The sequence below is a fragment of the Sparus aurata genome, chromosome 7 (genome assembly GCF_900880675.1).
Source record: "Sparus aurata chromosome 7, fSpaAur1.1, whole genome shotgun sequence".
NCBI classification, from domain to species: Eukaryota; Metazoa; Chordata; class Actinopteri; order Spariformes; family Sparidae; genus Sparus; species Sparus aurata.
Genome location: NC_044193.1, coordinates 8,969,490 through 8,996,329, shown reverse-complemented (window position 1 = coordinate 8,996,329; position 26,840 = coordinate 8,969,490). Strand labels below are relative to the sequence as shown.

Below are 26,840 nucleotides of genomic sequence, written 5' to 3'. Positions count from 1 at the left end.
AAGATGCAGTCAAAACATATTTTATGTGCATACTATGATAGTCCTCCCAAGAGCATGATTTTTATATTTTTGTGTTTGCCAGCTTATTATAATAAATCAGCGTTTTTACTACGTTTGTGTCTTTTTGTAGCACTTGGAAGCGTAAACATGCTGTATTGGTCCTGGCCAGTAGATGGCAGCATTGGACAGAATTGAGAAATTTTACCTGAGGGAGTCAGTCTGTGCCCCAGTCACATGATGCCTTGAAGGAAAACATGACTCTGTGTGTGTGTGTGTGTGTGTGTGTGTGTGTGTGTGTGTTGTGTGTTGTTCACACAGAAATGTACAATCACAAGTCAAAACAAAAGACAAATTAAAAAAATTAAATAAAGCAAAAATCTAATTAATTCATAAATTGGCCATTCGAACATTCAAAGTGCTTCACAGAGACTTAAACATGCATTAAGACATTGGAAATGAATTAATTGCATTTGCTTGATAAAAAAATTAATAGTCATACATTAAAATAAAATGCATTTAGGAGACAATAAAAACAAATAAAAAGTTACAGATTCAAAGAAGTTATGTATATTGGAAAGTCACAGTAAAAAAGCCCTGATTTAAATGACCTGACAGTTTTTAATGGACCTCAAGAAATCATGAAAGTTGTTCCACAGTTGGGGGTCATAACTCAATGACGCATCACCTCACTCTGTTTTGGAAGCAGTGAGTGCCCCGTTCCAGATGACCTGAGGCGTCTGGATGCTAAGTAAATCAGAGATTATGATCTGAAAAGTAACTGAGTAGATTACATGGTGTAATGCACTTATTGCAAGTTTAATTACAGACTTGAAGAAATACTCCTTCATAACTTTGTTACAGTAATTAAACTGTAGTCAGTAATAAACAGTAAACAGTAATTAACTGATTAGTTGCAATAACCGACTTCCATCCCTGGAAACAGCTGTATGGAATTCAGCAATTATGGAAAGTAATTAAGTACATTTACTCAAGTACTGTGCTTCACAAAACAATGTTTTTAAAACATATTTTAATGTGCTTGTACCTTTCTTGAGTATTTAAAGTTTCTTCTTCTCCGTTTTATTCCCACTTCACTACAATTTGAAGACAAATGATACTTTTTATTCCACTTCATTTATTTGATGTATCATTATTGTTCAGTAATCAGTTACTCTCGTGCTGGAGTAACATTTTCTTCAATTAACTTATTTGATCTGCAATTGCATAAATCACTGAGTCCGATAATTGGAAAAATGCTGAATATCAGATCAGATAATTGGCTGTTAACTGACGGACCCATAATGCATCAAGCAAGTAAACAAAGTTTATTTACACAGGACCTTTCAGAGACATCAGACACAAAATGCTTTACAGTCAAACAAAGACAAAAACAACAGATAGCTGAAGATACGAGATAAAGTACTGCATCAAATACAGAGGGAGAGCTGCTGGAACACAGGAGTAAAACGTAAAACCTCATAATCTAACCAAATACCCGTCTAAAAAGGAAGTTTTTAGGCTGCTTTCTTAAAGAATCAACAGAATCCAGAGATCTCAAACATGCTTGGAGACCATTCCCAAGCTCTATCTTTTTCTAGCATTAAAAATAGACTTGGAAAAATAGAATATACAGACAAAAACAGAAACAACAGCAGCCTCAGATCATCTGCAGCAGCCACCACCAGTGTCATCACAGTCCAGGCAGACATTCAAAGCTCGTGTCAACGCGTATCATAAAAAGGTGTCACATGTATGAGTAGTAAACTGCACATCTCCTATGCATCCATCCATCTGCTGCACAGAAATACCATCATATCAACCACATTCGGCCCGCCCGCCTTGTGCGTGGCTTGTGCGTAATCTCTGGCTTATCTCGGACAGATAACGTGTGGAAATATCTGGTTTGTATCTGTGAGAATACACTTCAAATCCCAGGGAGCTCTATTAGGAGACAGGTGCTCATCGAAGACAGAAAACATCTGGCGAGCACATGAGAAACCATGGCAACGGGATCTTGTTTTGCCGCTTGGCGTTTGAGGCACAACAAAGTGTGCCAATCCATCACCTGGACCCATGTATTTTTAATATCAGCGGGGCCCGCAGTCACACAGTAATGCATGCGCGGATCACCTCATGACTTTTTAGTCGCTCTGATTGGTGCTCGTTTGTCTCGTACGTCTTGCTGACAAGCTGCATCCTTCCCTATTCATTTACACCGTCCGCAAGTGCAACACTTACATCTGCAGCTACAGTTCTCACTCTTCAAATACTACCAGGGTTTAAGGATTTAGAGGTTCTGTTGTCGTGCGCAGAAACAGTATGTGCTTTGTGGTGTGTTCACAGGCGGTGCTGCAAAACTAAGAAGTGAAAGATGCTCTTTTAAAAAGAATAGAAAATTCAACACAGACATATGTTAACATGTAAGAATGCACTATAACGTACTGCAGCGGTGATACATCATCGCAAACAGATGATAAATGTGGTTTTCATGATTTCTTCCCCTCATTTTTGTGTGTTGTTTATGGCCAGTGTGTGAGCATGTGTGTGTCTTTATGGCCCTGTGCACAGCATCACGGGATAAAGACACAAACTGCAGCCAGCTGATATAAAACGACACCCAGCAGTGGCAGCAGTGAAGCCAAAATGATTCAATAAATGAGAGAGGAAAGCCACAGCGCATAGCTCTGTGAAGCTGACTGTTCTGTACTTCAAAGTCTGGCTAATATGAAAAACAAGGGCCGCTCGGGCTGCTGGCAGTCAGGACATATTCCAGACAAAATTTGGCGATTAAAGGCTTGTTGCGTTGTCTAAATGGAGGCTTCCTGTCAAATACGTGCAATGTTTACTGCCAGCAGGAACACTTCACCCGTGGGCTTAAACGATTACACCTAATTTTCAAAATATGGGCCATTAGAAAAAGTCTGTGGTCCTGATGTGACCTGTTACATCTGACCTCATACATGTGTTATATTATGCCATTTTGTTTTTGTCAGAACCATCTGTGGGCCGTTGTAATCGTGTTATGAATGACTTAACTATAATAGTAAAAAAATTAATAAAATGAACAAATGCTCCAAGACCAAAATGTAATTATGTTCTGTAGATTCCCATTAATTTAATGTAATACAGGCAAAATGCAAATTAAAAAACCCACGACCATGTGATAACAATACATCCTCTCAAGGGGAAAAGATGGACACAAAGAAAGGTAAAGAATAAAATAAAATAAAATAAAATAAAGGTTTAGTCTGGTTCCTTCAGTAGTTTTTTATAATCAAATCCCAGTTCATCATAAAAATAAAAAACTGATGTTATGTTGTGCTAATTTGTGAAAGTTTATAGCATAGTCCAGTATATCTTTCCAAAAGGAATTGGTTTTGCCATATATATTCTTTTAAAACTTTGATTCAAACGGATTTGGATATACGAGCTTTACCTCCCAGAATGATTCTAGTTACTATCTGGAGACAATTTTCAGCCAGCATCCCCAACATAAAGTTTTATGGTGTAAATTTGAAATGAATGTCGAGTGACTGTTGCCAATTTTGAATACGGATGCAACTACTTTACTCCTTTACAAGCTTTCAGTGCCCCGGGCCTCTGTAACATCCTACCTGAGGAACTTAAGGCCGTGAAATTCACTGCCGTCTCTAAAGACTCACATTTACTACATCTTTTCTTCATTATCTTATTTGCTCCTTATTTCATCTGTTATTTTATGCACTAGGGAAACTAACACCTCTCTGTTGTACCCGGTCTGGAGGCGTCTTCAGGAGGCTGCCGGTCAACACTAGTTAGCAGCTACTTTAGCAACAAGATAAGATATATGCCCCAATTTGAGAAGGAGCAGGTGGGAGTACAGCAGAGTGAAATCTAAGGATATTTTCTTTATAAGATACAGTTTCAGCCAAATCAGTGAGTAACACTATAAAGCCGTGTGTTTTCACAGTACAGAAATAATGAGAACCAGCCCGCCCTGGAGCGTCCGTCGTTTTATACATTCACGGCAGCATCGCATTAATTAAGAGAGTGCTAATTGGACAAAGAAAAACAAGTTCATGCTCCCAGGTGCAGGGTGAGTCATCAACTGTTTAATTATTATTGTTTTTTCCAGGAAACAACAAACTCTAAAATACCATTAGATATACCTAAAAAAAAAAAAAATACTGGCATAAATGTGAGATAAAGGGTGAGACAGATGAAATACACACACTTGGACAAAGATTTTGAATTCATGGTAACTTTAAAATGGCATATACAAAACTTTTGATTAGTTTAAATATTATTATGCACTGTTACAGATAACATTACCCAACATTATGCAAAGTGTCCCGAAATAAAAATGCTTTTTACGTGTTTATCCATTAGTAATAATAATAATCTCTTACTAAAATTAATGAAAGTATAAAACTGAACGGGGCTTCTTTTGATACTGACACATATATTTTGCTGATCATAGTTTGAATGCGGAACCTTTACTTGATTACTTTTACATCGCTGTATTGCAAAATTTTACATAAGCATCAAATCTGAATGACTTTTTGTGTGTCCTGCTTTACCTCCGGAGAAACAAACAAAAGACAAGGCTTTACAAAATATTATCTTTGCCTCATGTTCAATTTTGAATTTCAAAAATGATTGACTGTGACCTAAAAAAATCCAGATGAATTAATAAAGAATGGATAGCGTGCCTGGTGCCGTCGCTCTTCCTCTGTTGACGTAAATCCTTCCCTTGCACTCGTCGTTAATTCAACAGTATCCATATGTGTGGCACTGAACAAAAGGTAATACCTGTCAACTCCATGACAGAGTCAGCTCTCTCAGGGTTGTTGTGGTTACCTCGATCGCATGTACAGATTGTCAGCACAGGATATCCTCATTAAAAGAAAAAAAAAAAAAAAAAAAAAGGCATCCTCTTCTAATTGCTCAGCTTTGTGACTTCCTGGACAACAAGCATCCATATCCTCACACTCACCAAACATCCTCTCTATAGTGTTCCCAATAATGCCATGACTCATCCCTGAGCACAGATCATGGGAATGTCTCATTGTCCCAGCTATGTTGTTGTCATCTCTGTTGTCTCTCTCACCTTATTTTTCTTCATTCGGCTAAGAGGGCACTTTGTCCCTTTGCGTTTCCCAGAAATGTATTTTGAACTCTGTTGCCAGAATTTTCCAAACGCCTCTGCAGACCACCAATACATGCAAACTTGTATATGTCATTGACTACAACAGTACTGACTTCTGAACAAAAAATGTGTCAGATCACCTTCACATTACATGTTGATTATTGCCTGACTTTCACATTGGGAGTTTCAGGCCAGGAAGCTGCCTAGCCAGTGACTGCAGCTCGAGACTGCGTTTCAACATTTGCAAGTGTGAAACCACTGGATGTCGTTATGAACATCTGTGGAACATTTCCAGCCGTGTGTGGCAAAAAACAAAATCTCCTGGCTGTAGATGATCAATCGCATCTAACTCTCGACAAGGAAACAAATATATTTCCAGGCCAGGAGCAGTTCAGCCAAAAATAGAAATCCAGTCGGTTTCTACTTTATGCTTTGTCCACACTGGATGCTTGTGTAAAGTGTGGCGGCTGTGAATGTGTGCACACAGGCTGTGTTCTCCTGCCTGCACTATCTGTCTACATGGAGTTTACCTTTGATAACTATCAATAAATCTGATGAAGTGACTTTCCCCTAGGCCCATTGAGAGAGCAAGAAAGTGGACGGGAGAGGGAAAGAAAAAGAGGGTGCAAAGGAAAAGTCTTCTACAGACACAGACATCAAAACAGAAAATAGGTGAGACTCCAAATCTCTAGATGAGACTCCACTGCAGCAACTCTTGACACATGCAAGTGGAAGTGGACATGGAAACACTGCGTTTACACGACACTCAAGAAAACCGAATTACTGTGTTAGTCCAACTATGGTCGGATCTTTAAGATGCATGTATACACCTTAGTCTGACTAAAATCGGACCGGATTGGATTTCTCATAGTCGAATTAAAGCACCCAGATTATTCGATTGATAGTCGCATTATTCGTGCATGTATACGTTCCAGCAGATCGGATCGGATTTTGCGTTCTGCGCAGGCGCGAGATTTTTCCCCGGGGCCGTGAGCCGGAAGTAGACGGACGGCGGCGGGAGCGTCTTTCCTCCGAAATCACCGCAAGAAAGAGCACCATTGTGCATCTAGTTTGTGTAATTATCATGTACACCATATACGTAATGTACACAGATGTAGCTTCATCTTGCTCTTCATACGCCATCTTTCTTGAATGCCGAGGCAGCTGGTGACATAAAGAGGTCAGCCGGAGGTGTTTCTGTTGCACTAGTTGAAATGGGTACAGCGCCACCTAGCGTACCGGGGGTATGACATGCTCAATAATCCGATTTTCTCACCGGCATGTATACTCGGATAATTGCAGTTGTCTGAGTGAGTAGCATAGTCGAACTATGGCAGTAATCTGACTAAGCTGTGCATGTAAACGCACTGACTGGCTCACGCAGCCGATGATTCCAGCAGTTAGGCTCGTGCTGTGAGAAAGTCAGGTGAAGGTTTGTAATCCACAATAGATTTCAGCTTTAATAAGCATTTAAATAACTTTTCCAATCAATTTGGGATCTCAGGGCTTCTGGACTACTTTCGGATGAGCCATTTTATGTTTTTTAACAGTTAATTAATTTTCAAAACAAGTCCCCGTTTGCTTCAGTTTGTTTAGCAGACTGCTGCAACACTGTTTTTGCTGTGAAGCTCCGGACATCAAAGCTTCACCTGACTTCATTTCACCACCGGGGTGAGTAGATTACAATTTGACTGACTTTTCATTTTTGGGGTGAACTTTTCCTTTAAAAGGTTGTCAGTGAAATACATGTATTTTTGTCAGCGACAACGAGGAAGGATATATCCGGGCTGTACAAGCTCTCATAAAAGTTTTTTATTACCTGGCACTCAGTTAGTAAAGCCAACTAAATTGTTACACTCACTTCAGCTGACAGTACGTTATTCATGTCAGTCTGATCCTCACATCTTTGAGCACTCCTCATCTTATAAAACACACGCTGACGCTCGGCCTATTTTTGGCACAAAGATGATGACTTTTTTTGTTCAAGCAGATTTTGGCTCAGCACTATAATTTGCTTCTCGCGCTTTACTCTCCTGTTTATAGTTTGACTTAAGTGGGTGTTTTTTGATATTTCCCTCGCCTGGTCAGCCACAGCATCGGCTGCAAGGTTTGAATCAGTATGTGAAAAGAGTTTCTCACATGGAAACTGAAAGAAATCCGGCCACAAAACCACATTTGACAATGAGCGCATTTAATAGACGTAAGAGATGATTTAAATAGCATTAGTGTAAACCTAAAACAGATCGATGCTCTCTCTGGCAGCCAATTAAAACTCAATAAAGCCAAAAAACAAAGATGTTGTGATGATATGAGAGAGTTGTGATGCATCTCAGGGCAAATGAAACACCTTTTTTGATGTGAAAGATCTCAGCTATCGATCCCAGATGCAGCTGCAGCCTTGTCTGGGTGAGAGAAAGTCAGTATTACCTTTGTGTTACAAGTATTCCAGTTAATTAAATTCTTTTCATTCTGAGTTTTCTAAATATAAACCCACATCCCTGTCCCAGATACATTATGGTTCTACCTTCAGCTATTAAACTGTCAGTCCTCATCAGGTGGATTGAGGATGCCTCAAAGGCAGAAACGTCCCTTATTTGTCATCTGCACCTCATGAGATTTCATAGAAGAGATTAAAATAGGAAGTGTGGTAGCGTGGTTTATTTCTTCCTGCACAGTAGCTTAAGTTTCCGTCTAAATCGTGCTCATCTGGACACAAACAGCCAAAACACACACACACACACACACACACACACACACACATCGTGATTTTATTTGGACGTCAGTAAAGTTGGTGAGAACTCATTTCAGTTGCCACCTTGTAAAATGTTGAACTCAAACGTGTGATGTGTGAGGAAATTGATAACAAAGGCCGCACACCCGCTCCTACTTGAGAGAAACGGCGATGACTTTTTAAAAAGGCCTTGTCCGCGGAGCCCACAGGCTCAGATGTCCTGTTTGTAGCTGTGAGCTCATGTCAAGCAGAGGTGGAAGAAAGACGTGTTATCTCATTTGGTGAAATATTTTTGAACTGAGCATGAGGTCTTTGCATGATGTGCATCTCGTGGCTGCTAATAAAATACATCATCTGTTTTGGAGTGTTGGCGTGTTAGCGGTCAGTGTGTTTGTGTGCACCAGCGGCGGACACATTACTCAGAACCGGAAACGAGACAGTAACTGTGAGTGTGTCGGTGCAAAATGCAAAAAAAAAAAAAAAAAAGTATGATTATTGATAATGCAATGTGAACTGCATGACATGAGAATGTTATTCATGGACGTTAATCTATAACAATGGGCCACTCCAACTACAGCTGTCAACAACTGTCACGCACGCAAGAATTGGGTGTTTTTTAGCCTTCGACCACAAGAGGCAGTAAAAAAGGGAATTACAGTCTATCTATCTATCTATCTATCTATCTATCTATCTATCTATCTATCTATCTACATACTTTGACAAGCAATGCAAAGATGAGCTTGTGTTATTTTAAGTGTTTCCAAAAAAGATTTATTGGTTTTGCAGGAGGAAAAGACTCAAAGGACAAAGAGTAGGTGTTGGGTCGGTCATTACGAGCGACACCTTTCAAAACGCAAGTGATCACCTGATCCATTGCTCGTATCAAATGTGAATTAAACTTTATGTTAAAGCACAACTGACATTTTCTGTAGCATTTCGGTAAACACAGTTACATGCTGAGTGTGCAGACGTGCATAATGAACATCTTCAGAACAACCGGCGCACAGAGAAGCACTGTGGGAATTTGCATGAATAACCAGCTTTTTTTTTTTTTTTTGAAGTCTCATGCTTTGGTTTCCAGTCTAAAGTCAACACAGGCTCCGTTTTCTGCAATGTTCTCTGTGCCTGAATAATTCAATATTGCTCACTGTCTGCTCCCGTTGTGTACTGCATGGTTAAGAACCAGTGAAGGGGAAGGCTCAATGCATGGGGACAGGCCTTGTTTTCTACGCCCGCAGTCAAGCGTGCGTCTTATGTAAGGGTGTGGGTGGGGGGTGGGGGGTTGGGGTTAACATCCACTGCATGACAACTCCTGTCGCTTTGTCGTCATGTGTCCTCCTCAGCCCTGTCCTCTGAGTTCTGTGTGTTATGACCTCACTGACGCCCTCATTTAGGTTAAAATCATCATCACGAGCAGTTCTCCATTTTGATATTTCACTTTCATTCGAGTCAGTCCGTGTTTCCATATCAGCTCTTTATCTTCATCTCTCTCGTCTCCAGCCCCCCCGTCCCCCCCCACACACACACACACTCCTTGGTCTTCTTTTAACAGGCAGACATTTTGACGAGACAATCATGATTTCACATTTTAGACTTCTTAAAGGAACAGTTCACCCAAGATTAAAAAGCCATTGTCTGCTCACCCTCATGGCGACCAAAAGTCGGGTGAAGTTTTTAATTTCTGGAGCTTCACAGCAAAACAGCGTCGCAGCATCCTCCTACACCCCGGCTACAGTCACAGGGGCGGGTCAGAGCGGGTCGTCTAGTGATCCCAAGGTCGCTGGTTCGAATCCCAGCTCCTCCTGGTTGAGCTGAGCTGCATTTCGAGGTGTCCTTTAGCAAGATACTGAACCCCAAATTGCTCCTGATGTGCAGTTGGTACCTTGCATGGCAGCCTCTGCCATCAGTGTGTGAATGGGTGAATGTGGCAAGCTTTGAGAGGTCAGTAGTGCAATATGAATGCAAGTCCATTTACCATTTTACACAACTGAGGTGGATGGGGGCTTGTCATAAAACCTACAACAACAAAAAACAAAACATAAAATGGCTCTATACAGCTTGACCGATGTTATCCAAGCCTTTCCATCCCATTTTGAAACGACGTATATATACTCCTTCTCAAGATAAACTCAATGTAGCTGCTGAGCTAATATCTAAGCACGCACTCCACCTGACGTGGGTTCACAAGCTCGACTGCATTTCAAATAATGTTTTTTTTTTATTCATTTGTAATCTTTTTCCAATACCAATAATTTGGTACTCACACAAAGGAATCAGTAACCTACTGTAAACAGTATGCCATTTTTTTCATCAATTATTTAACTAATAATTTTGAGAAATCAGTGAAAATGCTGAAAAATGCAATGTTACATATCAATGCTAAAGAAAGTAAGATACAATTTTGCATACATCCCTTTATTCTGATCCACACCAAAGTTGTGGAAATCTTTTCAGTAGCTTTTGTGTAATCCTGCGGACAAATCAACGGACAAAGAGATGGACACAGGTGCACACAAAAAACAAAACATAAAAAAGAACACCACATACAGCTCATCAAGTGAATCCAAGTCTCCAGAATCTTCAAGATCCCAAACTGAATTGAAAAGATGTGATTTACACCCGCAATGTGCAGTCGAGCTCCTGAACCCAGTTCAGACCAGTTGTGCTAATGTTTAGCTTAGCAGCTACAGTGAAGATGTAGGCTAAATAAAGGGTTTAAAGAAAATCTTTTCAAATCAGTTTGGGATCTCTGGACTAACATAGACTTTGATTGTTACGAGCGAGCTGTACGGAGCCATTTTATGTTTATGTATGTTTTTTTTTTTGTTTTTTTTGCATTATCAAACAAGTCCCCATCTACAAGAATGACAACGCTGTTTTGCTGTGAAGCTCCAGTGGGCTATCAAACTTTCAATCATTGAGTTGAAAAGTTAACAACTGAATTTTCATTTCTGGTTGAACTGCTCCTTAAACCTGCACTTTATTAGCATCAGCCTAGTTATGTTTTCCCATTATGCAATTTTTTTTTTTTACATGACTATTTTACATGAGCAAATGTTGTTTGTGTATGCACAATATTACACAACACAAGTGAAGATTGTACTCATTAATATGTAGATGCAGCTCACTACATCCAAGGCAGGTTTCTCTAAAAGACAAGGTTTGAAGCTGGTGTCCTGCGAGACATCTGGAATATGAGGATTCATCTGGTAACTCCTGCATTATTTAACAAAGCCTGGAGCCATCTGATCGTTCACACGTGTACATGAGTCCGTTTCCCATGGTTTTACAGAGACAAACACTATGCCCCTCCGGTGTGTCTCAGAAATTACAAACAGCCAATCGAATTCACCGTTTGTGCCAATAGGCTTTGTATTCCACAACGTCAAGATGTTTCTCAGTCTTTTTCAGGTTGTCCGGTAATGAATAAATCCTTTTCATGAGACTGAAACACAGCTTTTCATTACGCATGACCTGATACGCTGATCAAATGTTCAGCAATATGGCTGAACACAAAAGAAAGAAGAAAAAAAAAGGCAGTGTGGGTATTTTTTTTTTCATGTGGAACAAAAATAAATCTTTCTAAACTCCACTGACCAGCTGTTCAACTGTGTTGCACTAATCTCTCTCACATGCATTAGACGGAAACTGAAGGCATTAGCCTGCCCAGTATGGATGCAGACGGCTGACTAGACCTCACAAAAACATTTACATAAAACAAATATTGTTATAACAAAGATGTGAAACGCGAAAACAATGTCAAAGGTAATTATCACCACTATCTGATGCTCTACTCAGCTTCACAACGCTTTACAACAAGTTTCAGTTTATTGTTTAGCTGTCAGGCTGCAACTTTAATGATGTGGTTCACTCTCGCTGCTGTTTCAGCCGCAGCAGGCAGCTGTTCTTCAGCAGACCCACCACCCCCGCAAACACTACCTGCTCAGCACCAAACAGGAGACGGATACAGTTTGCGACAAGCATAACATAGTGGAGCATTTAGCAGCTGAAGAGTCAGATACGTCCCTCTGGAGCTGGTAGAGACCAAAAACAGAGCTAAAAGAAAGTTATTTGTTGCTTCGTAACTGCTCAATGTATAAATAATAAACAGTTTGAAGTATATTTGTGTTCACAGTTTGTCTCGCTGCCCCAGGGAGGTAAAATAAAATCAATTATTGCACTTTTTAATCCACTAATTTTCATTTAAGTCTAGTAAAGAATCATCATTTAGGGTTACAATAATTACAAAATAAAAAAAGAAAGATTTCTTCCTATAATATTAAATTATGGTTCTATGATATATTATTATGTGCCCCCTGCTTATCCCCTTCCAAAACCAGCACATTTACACATTCATAGGTGGATGTGGCAGTGTAACAACAAGATACTGGACTTTAAAGAAATCACTAAATTACTCAATAAAGTCAGAGAATACTTTGAATGCTATGATTCAGTGAAACATATTGATCTCGCCCATCATGGTCTCTTTGTTGTCACCGGTGTTTCTATCCGCCGCGACAGATCAATACAATGTTTGACTTGCTGGTTAATATTTAATTAATGTGCATTGATTGTGGACTGCAGCATTCCCGAGCTTTGGACGGCCAATTACTGTCACTCATAAAACTAAACACTCTCTGTTACACAATTCCTGAGGAATTGCATTATTTCACCAGTTGCTGCAGGCCTCGCCTTTATGTATCGCTCAAAGTCAGGCTTTTCTCATTTGTCTTAGCAGAGTAAATGGGTACGTGTTACTGTTTACTTTCTATTCTTGTGAAAGGAACACTTTGTTCACATTGCTAAATCTTGTTTAAAGGCAACTAAATGAACAGTGAGCAGAGCCTGAAGTTTCTGTTGAACACTGGTGGGTAAAGGCCTTCAGTATGTCATCTGTTGGCCGACATGTCCTTCTTTCTCCTGTTGAAACTCATAAGGAATAGTTAAAAAAGGTGCTTTTATGCTTTTTGGGGGGGTTTGTCTTTACTTGTTTTTGTTATGTAGCAATGCTGTGCATGTAAAAGCTCTTCAAAGTGAAAAAGCCCAAAGTCCACGCCAATGGTAGTTACTCTTCCCACAGAAAAACTGCACCTGCACTAACTGAACCGCCTCGTTTGGAGTCAAGCCTTTACGTCCGTAACATATGTGCACTATGTAACAGCCGTTAAATGAATATATATATATATATATATATATATATATATATATATATATATATATATATATATATATATATATATATATATATATTTATAAATGTATATTCACATAACGGCACTATGGTTATTTTGGATCACACTACCTTTCTTGGCATGACCCTGTTCTGCCTCTGATTGGCTACATCCCGCCTGTTAAGTGATGCCCAACAACTCTCATCAAAGATTAAAACAGAGGCGAGATGTTTCACTCTGTAGCTAAAACGAAGCAGTCAAGACAGAGTGTGGAAAGGGATGCTGCGGCAATGAACCACGTGAGAAAAAAAATGTGTGTTTTGAAAATTGAAGCCTGTAAACCTGTTCTACTAGGGCTCCCAAATAAAAGTATGAAGCTGAAAACTCACATAATATGACGTGTTTAACATTTAGGGGACGCTTTTCCAATTTCTTGCTGAGTTAAATAAGAAATTCAGTGCCACTCTCATGTTTGTATGCTGTAAATCAAGCACAAGAAAAAGAAAACGAAGCCCACGTAATCGCTCTTTTAAAGCATTAATTCTCAACGTGCAGGTCAAAACTAACAAGGCAGTTGCGAGTCAAGTTCCAGGGGTCCCTAGATAGTTAAATACAAATAAATTTTACATATTTCAGAATGGGGAATAGTTTTTACCTCACACTGCCTGTGCCAGTGATATTATTAGCCGTAAAATAGATTTTATTGAGTGTGTCTGTGTGAGTCAAAGTGGTACACATGAGCTCTGACTGGACATACACACACACACACACACACACACACACACACACACACACACACACATACATATGCACAAACATACCAGTATACATATACACAACCCCTCTTTTGTCATTGAGGCACTGTCAGGATGTTAAAAGTGCCAGCGGCAGTGGTGGGGAGCTTTTACACCAATCTGATCTGTCACTAATGAAGCTAGTTTTCTGTTTATTCAAAAATGACAAGTTGCAGTTTTATAGATTATGTACCACACTATATGTTGACAGAGTGCTTCTGTCTATAGCTTCAGTTTTACTTCTCAGTCACGGTCGTATTAATCTAATCTGAGATCCCAGCTTCTCCTGTCCACAAAAAACAATGAATCTCAGTTTTCTTCTGATGATCAGACCAGTACGCTGCGTGTTAGATTTCAGATTTGTCTTTTAAACTTTGTTTGGCTTATTTGTTAATTGGATAAAAGACATGTAACTGGAAACAGAATACAGAACAAAAATAACAGCTGATAAATAAAAGAAATACAATACGATAAACAACTTATTTCTTCTAAAATGGTTTTTAATCCTTTTTAACATGCCTCTTTTAAAAGATATAATTATCAATTATTGATGTGTTGACACCGCTTTTAAATAATTGTTACAGACTGTGCCTTTTGTGCAGAAACACCGTGCTGTGAATCTAAACGCCTGAAGAGGCTCCATGAACAAAAGCTAATTAACTCTGACAGGACGCTGAAATGAATACCCGAGTCTACATGCGACTGCGACTAAGAGCTTATTTACTCACATAAAGCTTTAATGCATGGAATCAAGTTTTCAGTGGTTTGATCACAGCGCTGTATGTTCACATCAGCGCCCTGGATGTGTGTCACGTTGGGTGGCCTGCAGCTGTTTGAGTTCTTCCCCGAGAATGTCATGTGACGTGTGACAGGCAGCACAGAGCCAACATTTCAACACATCCAGTGAATGATAGATTGAGCGCCACGTATGTGCTGTTTTCCCGTCCACACGGACACAAATGAATCAAGCTAGTTTAGACCGTACAATGAAAATAGAGATCGACGGTCACATTCTAGCGGTTGATCTCAAATACCTTCCATACGACAGACAGGAGAGATAAATGTGACACAGCTGAATCACTATGAACACTCCCAGCACTCAACATTGAGATGAAATGGGATGGAAAGCTGCCTTTCATTCGCTGCTATCCAGGCCACTGCTCTCGCTGCCCCTGGTAGAGTGCCAGTTTGTGTGCTTTATCCAGGCAGGCAGGAAACACAGAGAGCCTGTCTTTTCCCTGCAGAGGCATGTGTTTCTCACCTGATCCCTCCTCGCTCTGTCCAAACAGCAGACGCCTGAGAGAGGGATATTTGCATTATTGCAGATGATGTTACTGATAGGCACCGACAGAGGGTCCTTTCACTGACTAAAATCCAATTAGTTTGGCTTCTTTTTAAGGATTGTTGGAGGAAAGACAGTTTCACCTAAGAAAATGTCCACTTTGGACGGACTAAGGACGATAAACTACAATGGAAAAGCCCGAATGGAACAAGAATTTCCACAAAATCCTGTCTACTGAAAAAAACTGCCTACTTGTATAAGTAAACGAGGAGACAATGAGTTAAAAGGTTGTAACCCTGCGTCTCTGAGTCACTGTGGGGGACTTCCTCACGTTGATAAGTCAAACGCTGCCTCAGCAGAAAGACGTTTACAGGAAGATGTTGGAAGTTTATTGATTGAGGGTTATTCCTGAAGTTCTGATGCGCAGTACATCAAAATGCACTTTTTAATTTACCCGTATTAGGGGAACAAATATCACCCACAGGCACAAACATGCTACCAATTAAATAAACTCCAAGTAGTGTCTGTTAATGCATCATATTCTGTTGTTGATTATTTGATCTTGGCCCCCACCCTGGATACTTTTAAATCTCGCCTAAAAACTCATTTTTACTCCTTGGCTTTTAATACAGCGTGAGAGTTGTGTGGTCTCTGTCTGTCTTTTACTGTATTTTTATATTTCTCAGTTGCCTTTTATATGCTTTTAATTTATTGTACTTTAACTTTAACTTTCTTTATTTTACTGTTTTGTATCTGTTGTGCAGCACTTAACTAAGTGGTAACTTTGTTGTTTTTAAAATGTGCTCTACAAATAAAGTGGATTGGATTGGATTGGATATGTGTGCAAGCAACTGAGTACTGTATTAGAGTATAATATGGAGGTATTTGCACTTCACTTGAACATTTTTACAAAACGTTAACTTCTGTACTTTTTACTCTACCACATTTATCTGCAGCTTATCATTTGTTTTTTGTAGATTGACATTGTCGTTTTCTATATCAAAGCATCAAAAATACCTTGAAGAGAGTTTAAATACATTTAAGAACATTATGCTGACAATACATCTGGACTAAAAGAACATTATCATTAATGGAAGGGTGAGGATAAGACTGACAGAGGCTGAAGAGTATTTTCAATATTCTGCTTTATTACTTTGTATTTTTCACTGTCTGAAGTGAACAACAAGAACAAACTCAGACAGACTGTAAAAATGTCTCCCAGGAATGCAGGTCAACACAACATGTCACTGCTTTGTGAGACCCGAGTGGCAGATAAAGGAAAGAAGTTAAAGTGAATCCCTTTGCGATGTATCGCACTCCCTCTATGCTGAACATGAGCCGGTGTCCTCATGGCGGAGACTCAGGATACCAGAGATCCTTTACACCCTCCAGCAAAGCTCTGTTAAACAATTCCTTGAGGTTTGAGGTGTGTGTCACCTGCTTTTTGGTGTATTTATATCATTTATTGACGGTGATGTTATGAAGAGCTTTGTTGTTGAATTTCTGTCTTTGATTGTAACTGTTGTAATGTTGGTCGTATTTGTTCAATAGTTGCCACAGACACAAAAAGGATTTCCGAAACGAATAATAAACAAACTTTAGTGTTCCTGCCGACTACTACTGTCATTAAAAACAATGATAATCAATATTTTATAGGCTCTTATCATTATTATCATGCTGCAAATGTCCAATCAGGTGTTGAAGACTGAGCACCAGGGAGAAATGATATGAAAAACTGAGAGGGTCAGAAGTGGAGCAAGAAAAAAAATGTGTGTGAGACCGACACTCATGCACATTTTTTTAAATAACATGCAAACACATACATCAAAAACCTAAAACCCGACTCAAACATATAGTACACTCACATTCGCTCCCCCCTGCACACAGACACACATCAAGGAGGAGTACGTCTCCACAACACATGGCTCATAACTGTACATGTCATCCACATGTGGGTGTTAAATACAACAATCAGGATCTTGGGTTAAACAAAATCGAACCAGAAGAAGAAAAAAAACCTCAATCCAAATGTTCCAACAAGGGACGCTGGGTTCCTCCCATTTGTCACATTTATCTATTTAACTGAGGCAACACGCAATCTACAAAGTTTGTAACTACAGTTAATAAATAGATAAACGTGGTGATGTAATGTAGTGGAGTGGAGGGATCAAGCGGCGTAAAACAGAAATACTCAAGTACCTCAAACTTGTTCTTAAAATGGCAACTTTAATATTCATGACATTAATGAAGTAATAAAACAAACTATTGTTTATAAACTATATTTATGTTTCTGATAACTGAATTAACAAGCAGACCTCAGAGGAAGATAAGGTCCCAGAACACTGTTTGAAGCTGGAAAGGTGGCAGGGTCAGCCAAACAATAATAAAACAGTGTGAAGTTTGTTCATGTAGTTTGTTTAGGCATAAAAGTCGATGCAGATCGCTCTCTTCTGACTAAAACGTCTTCTCCCAAACCACAAAATGCTCCTTTAAATTCAGTTCTTGGGTAAATGTAGCCTATAAGTTACATTATAAATCCTTTAACTTTTACTTATCTAACTGTTTATGTGAGGAAATTAAAGTTCTGTAGAATAAATGAGTGTAAATAAAGCACATGTTCTGTTCTAACCTGCAGAGAAGTGAGACATAAAGTTTCCTCCAGAGTTTATGGCTCTGCTGGTTTGGACTTTGAACCCTCCACTTCAGTCAAAGCTGCAGGTCTGATGTCTGAAGGGAGAATCTGGTCTCTGTGGTGTCATTATTTATGAGGAAGGGACTGAAGGCTGAAGCTCCTGGGGTCGGATTAGACGCGCAGATCGCCGTAATCCCCCGTCACAACGCGTGCGGCGGCCGGCGGGCTGGGTGGAGCTCCGGGACCGGTAGGTGTGGGGGTCGAGTCAGATTTTCCCCCCTCGTGGAGTGGCAGCTTGGACGCATGCGCCCCCTCCTTCTCCCACCACCACTCCTCCTCCTCCTCCTCCTCCTCCATCCACAGTGCGGGAGCAAATAGGATGAGCCTGCTGTGTTACCTGCTTAAAGGCGCCGCCGGGTGTGTGAACGGCCTGAACCTGCTCACGGGATAGGTGAAGGAAAAACAGTTTCTGTTTTCTTCTGGAAACTTTTTTTTAAAAAAGATTTTCAAAACACTCGACAGAGGAAGGAGATTATTGAGGAGGAGAGTTTTTTTTTTTTTTTTTTTTTTGAATGTAAAGCGGGACAAACCAGAGAGCGGATTAGATCCCACAGCGAGGAATCAGAGCGTGTGTTGTTGTCCAAAGATGCGGAAACAACAACAGAAGCAACTACAGTCCGGGTTGTGATCCATCGGAGGAGGGGAGGGGGGGTTGGGTTTTTTTACGCACACTGGGAGCAGCATGCCTCGGCTCAGGAGGAGGGTGATTATGTTCCAACTTGGAGTGGCACCCGAACACCCTGAAGTTCTCTGCCCGTCGGGACGACCTCTGTGCTATGCGTCAGCTGATTTCTACACCGCTCCTCGGAACTGACGGGATTTGGATTAAACCCGGGTCGCCATGTCAAAAGTCATTCAGAAGAAGAACCACTGGATCACCAAAGTGAACGAGTGCGCGGTGCTCCGGGACGCGCACGGGGAGCTGAACGTGGAGCTGCGCGGCGGGGCTGAGAATGGAGAGTTCCCGTACATCGGGCAAGTTAGGGAGGATGCTGTGCTGTACCAGGACGGGAAACTGTGCGAGGGGGAGCTGCTCCTGGACGTGGAGGGGCTGTCCGTGTCTGGATTACCCCTCTATGACATTTTAGGTGTGATTGAGTGCTGCAAAGGTCCCGTCAGATTGAAAACTGTGCGTCAAGGTAAGAGAGGCATGAACTGTGTGTGTGTGTGTGTGTGTGTGTGTGTGTGTGTGTTGAGAGTTAAGGACTCCCAGGGGAAGCTGTTTTATAATTGCCATGTGTCCAGGCATTTTAAGCACATAACAAATTTGTGTTGCGTGTTAAATAGGGCAGATGAGTGCTGCTGCTGCTGCTGCTGCTCATCTTCTCTCCACAGCAGCAGCAGCAGCAGCCTGGAGTTTTCACAGGCTTTGACATGAAGCTGGCCTGACAGTCCTCCTGCCCTCATTTGTCTAACGTTGCCGAAGCCATTGTGGGTCAGACCTGCCGGGTTACAGATTAAGCAACTTACAGTGACAGCAGCTCCAGAGCTTCAGATACACTCTCCAACACTTCACAGGCGACACACACCGCCTAATGTCAGTTTACTTCTTTGACGACCGAATGGAGCAAATTTCCCAAACTTCTGATGCCTGAGACCCCTGTCACCTCATGTCTTGATAGTGAGAGGCTATCTCATCTGCAGTTAAACATCTAACTTCTTTCTAGGACTTGTTTTCATTATTGATGAATCTGCCAATCATGTTTTAGAGTCTTTACGAGTCACTGGTTTGGTTCCTGATGACAACTTTGCAGAGCCTGAAGTGAAACCTTCGAATGTATTGGGGCTTTTTTCAGCTCCGAAATGGATGATCAGCGGTCAAGGAGGCCGATAACGGACATTTGGAATGGACAGATACAAAATCTTGAGTAACTAACCCCGAATGTATTGAAGTGCTCTTCTTAAAGGGGCTCTGTTGAAGTTGGTTAGCTGTTGTTGCTCTCTCCGATAGCAGACCTAGCATAAAGTCTCGTCCTTTAGACTGTCCGTCGAGTAAAATCCAACCCAAGGTCTCATTTTACAATGTTGACGTACTTCACTTGAGTATTACCATGTCCTTCTACTATATATGCTTCTTCCACTCCACTACATTCATTCACTTACTTTAGTTACTATTTTTTTTGAAGATTGGGATTGTTCAGTGTTGATAGGCTATTGCTTGTGACACGTAACCAATCAGATAGTGTCGTGGGCGGGACATTGGTTGAGAAAACTGAGCCAATGTACTGCATTTGTAAGTTCCTTTATTTTATCATCCATCAGACCCAGAAAAACATAGATAAGGATAGTCAGAAAAATGCTAACTATCGGCCCTGATAATCAACCAGGCACATTGCACAACAGTACAAACCTGCTATGTGCATCTGTACACGAGGTGCTGTGTCTCCTTCGCCTTGTCGTAAGGCAGGAGTCATTGATCAGATCACCGTCATGCTTTACTGTCACTCTGACGCCAAATCTCCAACTATCTCACCCAGATCAACTTTGAGGCTTGTGTCAGGGTTAGCCTGCTAGCCATGCTGAGTAAGCTAAGCTAGAAAAACAATGGCTCAGTTGAAGGAAACACACGAAAAGCGGCCCGCAGAAAAGACACACCAACGCCGTGTGTCTTGGGTTCGCCTGACTGAGCAGGTTTACCAAAAATATAAAACACAGGACTTGGAGACGACCGCTTTTTATATTCTCTCTCATGTCACAGCTCCTTCCTGACAGCAACTGACAGTACACATTCCTTTTTTTACCCTCCATCGTTGTGAACTTTCATGGTGTTGTGATGTAGAAGTCTAAGCTGTCGATGACGGTCAGCAATCGGAGATGGACGACCACAGTACTCCACCAGCCCGACCGCAGTTTGGATACTATTTTGGTAGGAAAAAAGTATTGTAAAATAAACAAATATAAAACCGTCAATTCAAGCAAGTCTGTAAATGCAGAGAAACAAAAGCAGTTCAGTTGAAAAAGGGGCCAGCAGCAGCTTCACGGTTTGTCAAAGTCTCTATTTTTATGTATTTTGTAAAAGTTCCAGCAGATTCCAGCTCGCACAAGTTCAGTCCAAACTGAGGGATGCATTGTTTGTGAGAGTGTGACACCACTCATGGGCAGTTGTGGTTATTTCTAGAAGTGCTCCTTGTGTGTCAGCTGAGGTTGACCCATTGCCTACGGTCTGCTGCATCTGCATCTGTCTGAGGCCGAGGGATGCACACACTGACCCAAACTCTGGCTTTTCTTTTTTCTTTTTGTCTTCTTTTGCTTTGTCTCCAGTGTATTGTGCCTGGACTTTTTTGTTGTTCTTCATCTCGGCCAAATGCTGATGCTCTGCGATGCCTGAATACTGAAATCCTTTTAGTTTCATCTGAATGTCTGTTTCATCACACACACACACGCACGCCCGTTCACGTTCACTCCCTTGCTCGTACACACTCGTACAATATTTGACAAAGCACTCGCAGTGCCGCCTCTCTGGGGAAATCATTAACTGTGTTATATAACAGCGCTTTAGTTTCAGTGTAGCATCGTTGGCTTTTCTATTGTGCTGGTACGTCCATTAGTGGTTGCACGGCGAACGCTTGACCTCTGGAGCCGGAGTCTCGACCCCGGGGACAAGAGCTCAGCACTAACGCTGCGGGACAGGCGTTTGTTCGACATTTGGTCGTACCGGGCTCGCATGATGGGAGCGTTTTCAATATCCATAAACAGTTTTCTAATTATTCTGAAACACTTTGTAATCGTAAACACAAGCAACAGCACCCTGACTGTATTTCTGAAGGATATCCTGAGCCGACTTCAGTGGTTTTTGTTATCAGTTTCTTGCATAAGTCAGCAGATTCTCCACGTCGGTAATTAAAGGAGAGAGATATTCTTCGACTATCTGAGCGGCTCACAAGACCTCCATTGTGCCCGGCAGTCGGTCGGGCAGAACCGGCCGGGGACGGCGATCCAAGCTGTCCCGGACCAGATGACAGGCTGTCGGGTACAGATCAGATCTCTCTCTGCTCTCCTCTCCACAGAGCTGTGGGTCAGATTACAGGAGGCCGCATCCCCTCGGTAGCGGAGGTGGAAACTCTATCAGTGTGTGTGTGTGTGTGTGTGTGTGTGTGTGTGTGTGTGTGTGTGTGCAGGTAGGCAGGTCTTTGCGGTGGTAGACCACAGCCACACAGGTGTGTAGCTCCCACTGAGGAATGCAGAGAGAAAACCAACCTGAATGAAAGTCTGCGCATTCCTGTGGAGAAGGTGGAATATTACACTGCGGCGGTTTTGGTGTCTGGGGGTTTTTTTTTTAAGCTCTGTGAAGAAAACTTGAGATGTGAGAGAGCTTTTTATTTACACGACGACTTATAATCGCACACCGGAGTCAGTGTCAGCTGTGGCACGTGGTTTTTGAGTCGGAACTTTAGTCTCGAGAAATGTTTTAGTCAGAATGGAGTTTTTCAGTCTCATTGTCGTCATGCATTTTTCATATTTCTGTCGTCTTAAGCATTTTCAGGCTAGAGCTGCCGCCATCTTCGGCTGTAATCCTGAAATTCGTAGTCGTCCGACACAAGCTGCCAACCCAGAGCTGCAGTGTTTGACAATCTGGGGGTGAGACTCAACAATCAACTATTTAACAGTTTGTAGCTGTAAAGTTGCTTCCAAGAGCAACATGAAAAATAGCACTTGATAATGTTGCATTAGCTTCATTTCGTATAAACGTCTTCACGAGTCTTAATCGATTAGTTGATTTACAAAAATGAGTTGCCTGCTATTTTGAAAACCAGTGAATCGTTTCAGTAATTTCTCGAGCGAGAACCGATCTGCTGCTTTTCTTTGTTATGTATACTTGTAAATGAAGAATCTTTGGGGTTTTTGAATGATAATATGGGCAAAATAAACCCAAAAAAAGCTATTTGAAGAAGTCTCTTTGGGATCTGTGAAATTGAAACAAGCAACAAGTTATGAATCAATTAATCACGGAAACAATAAGCACACTAATGAAAATAATCATTGACAGAGACATAATGTTGCCGATTCCCCCCAATTGTATAGATACCAACCATCTAAATGCACCTGATTTCTTTCTTTTATCTTAAAAATCCCATCCGCCATCCAAGTTTCATGGAAATCTGTGAAGTAGTTTTCATTTAATCCTGCTGACAAACCAAGCAACCATCGAACAACACCACACAGGAGAAAACACCTCCTTCGCCGAGGTAACGAGATAATTTGGGGTCTTTTTACTGCTGAACGTAAAAAATTTTATGATTATTAGGCAGGTTCTGCAGCTATACGGAGCACAATGTTTTTATTTTCTATTATTCCTCTAAGCAGATTGTAAGGACGTTGCAATGGACACTGCAGGAGAAGGAGTGGCCGACACATTTTGACTCACATGGTGGCAGTGGGGCACAGTTGGTTTTAATATCCTCTGCGAGTGGCCAAATCAGCAGCCAGAGCAGTAAAACTGATCTCCTGTTGTTGTTTTTTTTAAAAAAAACACCAGTATGCTCCACGTTTCTTTCACCTCACGCAGTATTCTGGCCTCGTGTCTCGCCCTTCGTGGCTCGATCAACACTGAGAAACGCGCTCACAAAGTCCACATTAAACGCAAATACACTCAGTGACTGTGCAACAAAGTCCTTTCTCTGCTCTCTAATGGGCTGCAGTCAGTTGAAATGTAATAAAAAGAATTCTGCTTTGTTTACAGAGGCCCTGGTGAATAATGAAGGTTTTATTTGGTATTTTCAGGGTAAAGTACAAAAAGGGCATATTTTCAAACATGTTAAGATTTTGACCCACCGGTGTGACTCTCATATGTCCTCATCGGTTGAATCCAGCTCAGAGGTGAAAGGTTTTCTCATCTTGTCTCCTGACTGATAACAGTGACACACCTGTAAAGGTGCAGAGATTATCTAATCTGGTTATCTAACATGATTACAGTGATACTTGTTGGTTTACAATAGAGCAAAAGAAACAGTTTTTATGACTCTGATTTACAACTTAGACATTCTTCCTTGCATTCAAGGTTTTTTACCTTCTCAAGTGAAGCACAAACCCCCCTCCAGCACACAACAGGGCCTGTTGGTTTTTACGGCGCTCTGGTCACGGGTGGGTTTGGCCGGCTGTCTGTCTGATCTCCGGGACAAATGGCCCTCGGTCGTCTCAGATCTCGCCTTCCCTTGAACCCACCCAGAGGGAATGAGGGAGGCCTGCTGGATGCCAGGCATTCCTGAGAATGGACAGGAGTTCACTGGTCCACCTCGATGAAACATTGAGACTTTTATACATAAATTCTCCATTTAGTTCCTGCTTTCATCCCTCGCAGCCTCGCAGATCGTCTCCGCCTTTCTCCAGTCACTGTGTTCATTCCTCGGTGACAGGGTGGTACAGCGGTTAGAGAGACCATCTGTTTAATCATTCAAACCTTCAGGACAGTATGCATCTTGCTCGCTGAAATGTTTTCAGAGTGCATACTGTCTCCAGGGTCGCTTATAGCTGAGTCTACACAGTAGCACAAAACTGTGAGGAAATTAAAGACACGCATTACTCTGTTCTTCAACGTCAAACTGAAATTCGTCAAACAAAATATAAACAGTCCACTAATGAGATGAGCAGCTGCTGGTGGTAAAGTTCCAGTCAGGAGTGTCTGAATCACTGCAGAGGAGAAGACAGTACAATGAAGGGTTGAAAACAATGCAATAAATATCGCATATACTGCCTGGAAGTGTCACGTGAACATCACAGAGACCTCATTGATCTGATGTTCATAGTTTTTGTCTCTTCAGCTGAGTTTGAATAAGGTTTGGGTCCCACGCTTCATGTGCATCACGATTAATTCATTAAGATTGTATTCGATTTCGCTTTTCTCAGTACATATAAGCCATGTCTGACATTTAGAGGCAGTCTTATTTTTATGAAAACATCTTAAATGCAGGTGGATACAAAGGAGAGAGGGGTTAATTAGCGTTAACTGCTGTATGTTACCCTGTTGTTCGAATGCTGACACATGTGCAGACTAATGGAGGTACCATATTCAAGGCTCCAGTAACTGGGACTAGATGGGACAAGCATTAAGTATCAGCTGGTTAAATGATACTCAGAGTACATAAAACACTGTCAGTTTGAAGTGGAAATTCTGGTCTCCTGGGGAATATTGATATAAGGGGAATTATCACATTATCACATTACCACTTAGCCCTCCCCCCTCCATTTTGCACGCTTATGCTAAGGGGATGGGCGTGTCCTGATTCTTGGTGGGATGGAGGTGTAGGGCGAAGTGTCGGGGCTACATGACTCTTAACGTGGTCCTTTTCTTTATACCAAGCATAAACAATCACTAGCAGTTTGCTGATATCTCCGTAGCTAATGAGCCAACTAGCTAACAATGTCACAATGTTATTGCTAATTTGTGCCTGACAGGATGTGCGAGGGTCTTGGAGGGTTGTCCCATTTCATAGGGTTAGATTTTAACCACGACCTCCTGTGACTCCGTCCTGAGGGGCAAGCAGGCACACATGGGTTTAAGTCCATGCTGTATGTTTGTATCTTATAGGGACCGTTGACCGTAAAAGGAAAGAGATTAGATTGATAGATTGATAGATTGTTTTGGCGGGAGTTGGAAGACACCTCTGTGGTGGATGTAGAAAAGAAATGTTGGGTGGAATGTCTCTTTTAAAGTGACTCTGTTACGTAAAGATTGCAGCTGTGTCACTGAAATTGTGTCTCTGGTCTTTGTGCACGGTTAAGAAGGCTTAGACACATGGAGAGGATGTCAGGGCTTTGTAGACACAGATCTCGTCTGTGATGTGCTTGTCCCAGAACGCGAGTCCCTTACATTTTCTTAAGTACGAAGATTTGTCAGTCTTGATTAAGTGCAACCGAGCGAATAAGTAGATCCCTGAAAGGCTTGTGACATGAATCCTGCAGCTATCTCTCCTCCTTCTCTCTGTACCACTCTTGCTTCTTCCCAGTTCTCTTCGACATCCACTATCCCTCCATGAGCTCCTTGTTTAAGGCAGCTGTGAGCCATCTCGCATGTTTGTTTTTTTATGTTTTTATCTTTTCGCATATTTAACTTTTTTAGGTGCAAACGGTTGCACAGAATACACAGCAAGTCTGAGATAATCTGGCGTGGCTGGGTTTTGAAAAGCGCTGTTGAAACAGTCGTGTTAGCACGTGTTTGATTTGCTCTACAGGGTTTATACACTGTAATTGTGCTCTGGCCTTGATGGAGTGACTCACAAACATCGCTAACAATGGCGGCATACCAGCGGAGCGAGCAGTGGCAGCCACACAAGCAGCTTGTGTCATTTAAGCTTGAATAAACAGCTGTGTAATTCAGAGACTTCGCCTCAGGTGTTGAAACAGTGAGGTTGAAATGAAATGCAGGGAAAGAAACAAGAAACGTTGATCAGCAGCGAGGCTGCAACACTCCAGCAGGAGCACTGTAGCCGTGTGGCTGTCTCTCACCATGTGTTACATTATTCTTTTGGTGTCTTTTTTATATTCTCTGCTTGGCTATGAGTCAAATGCCAAAAACTGAGCTTTTTAATATTGTTCATTTATCAATACTCTTGGATCAGATAGTCCCTGATTCAAATTTTCGGTCCTGCTGCTCGTGTTGAGACATTTGACGTTGTGGGCCGACTTTGGTTTTTTATATGTAAAATTGGATTTTGTAGAAAAGAAACGTGCTCGAATAGGTATCACTTTGGTGCTGGTGTCGATGTTCAGGTGTTGCGTCAACACTAGGACTAAACTTAACTATTATTTTCATTATCGATTTATCTGAGTACCTCAGGGATTAATCGATTGGTCCTTCGTTCTAAAAATTGCCTGGAAAATTGTTGTGTCTGATGTCGTGTTTTTGTCTTCTCCTAAGTCCATCTCACACAAGACACACCTGGTCTGTAAATCCCTTGTCTAAGAGAAAATCAGCAACCCAAAATGATAAATGTTGATGATGATGTCTGTTTCATGATGATGCCCCAAAGTTTTCCATTCATTTGACAGAGTATCCTTTATCGCTTTATGTCGGGTGGTGTGCCAGTTTCATCACTGTCACCTGAG

General features: G+C 41.3%; 1 protein-coding gene across 14 annotated transcripts in view; it reads left to right on the top strand.

Annotated features, from left to right (window-relative positions):
- The first annotated feature begins 18,478 nt into the window (after positions 1 to 18,478).
- Positions 18,479 to 26,840, top strand: part of LOC115585712 (membrane-associated guanylate kinase, WW and PDZ domain-containing protein 1-like) — a 106,543-nt gene continuing 98,181 nt past the window's right edge. For 9 of the 14 annotated variants that reach the window (XM_030424319.1, XM_030424318.1, XM_030424315.1 and 6 more), the window contains exon 1: positions 18,482 to 18,937. In XM_030424319.1, coding sequence (XP_030280179.1) covers positions 18,640 to 18,937 — 298 coding nt within the window. In that variant the 5' untranslated portion in view covers positions 18,482 to 18,639. Of the gene's footprint in view, positions 18,938 to 26,840 lie in introns of all 14 variants that reach the window. The other 5 variants (XM_030424309.1, XM_030424310.1, XM_030424308.1 and 2 more) reach the window with 2 other exon arrangements.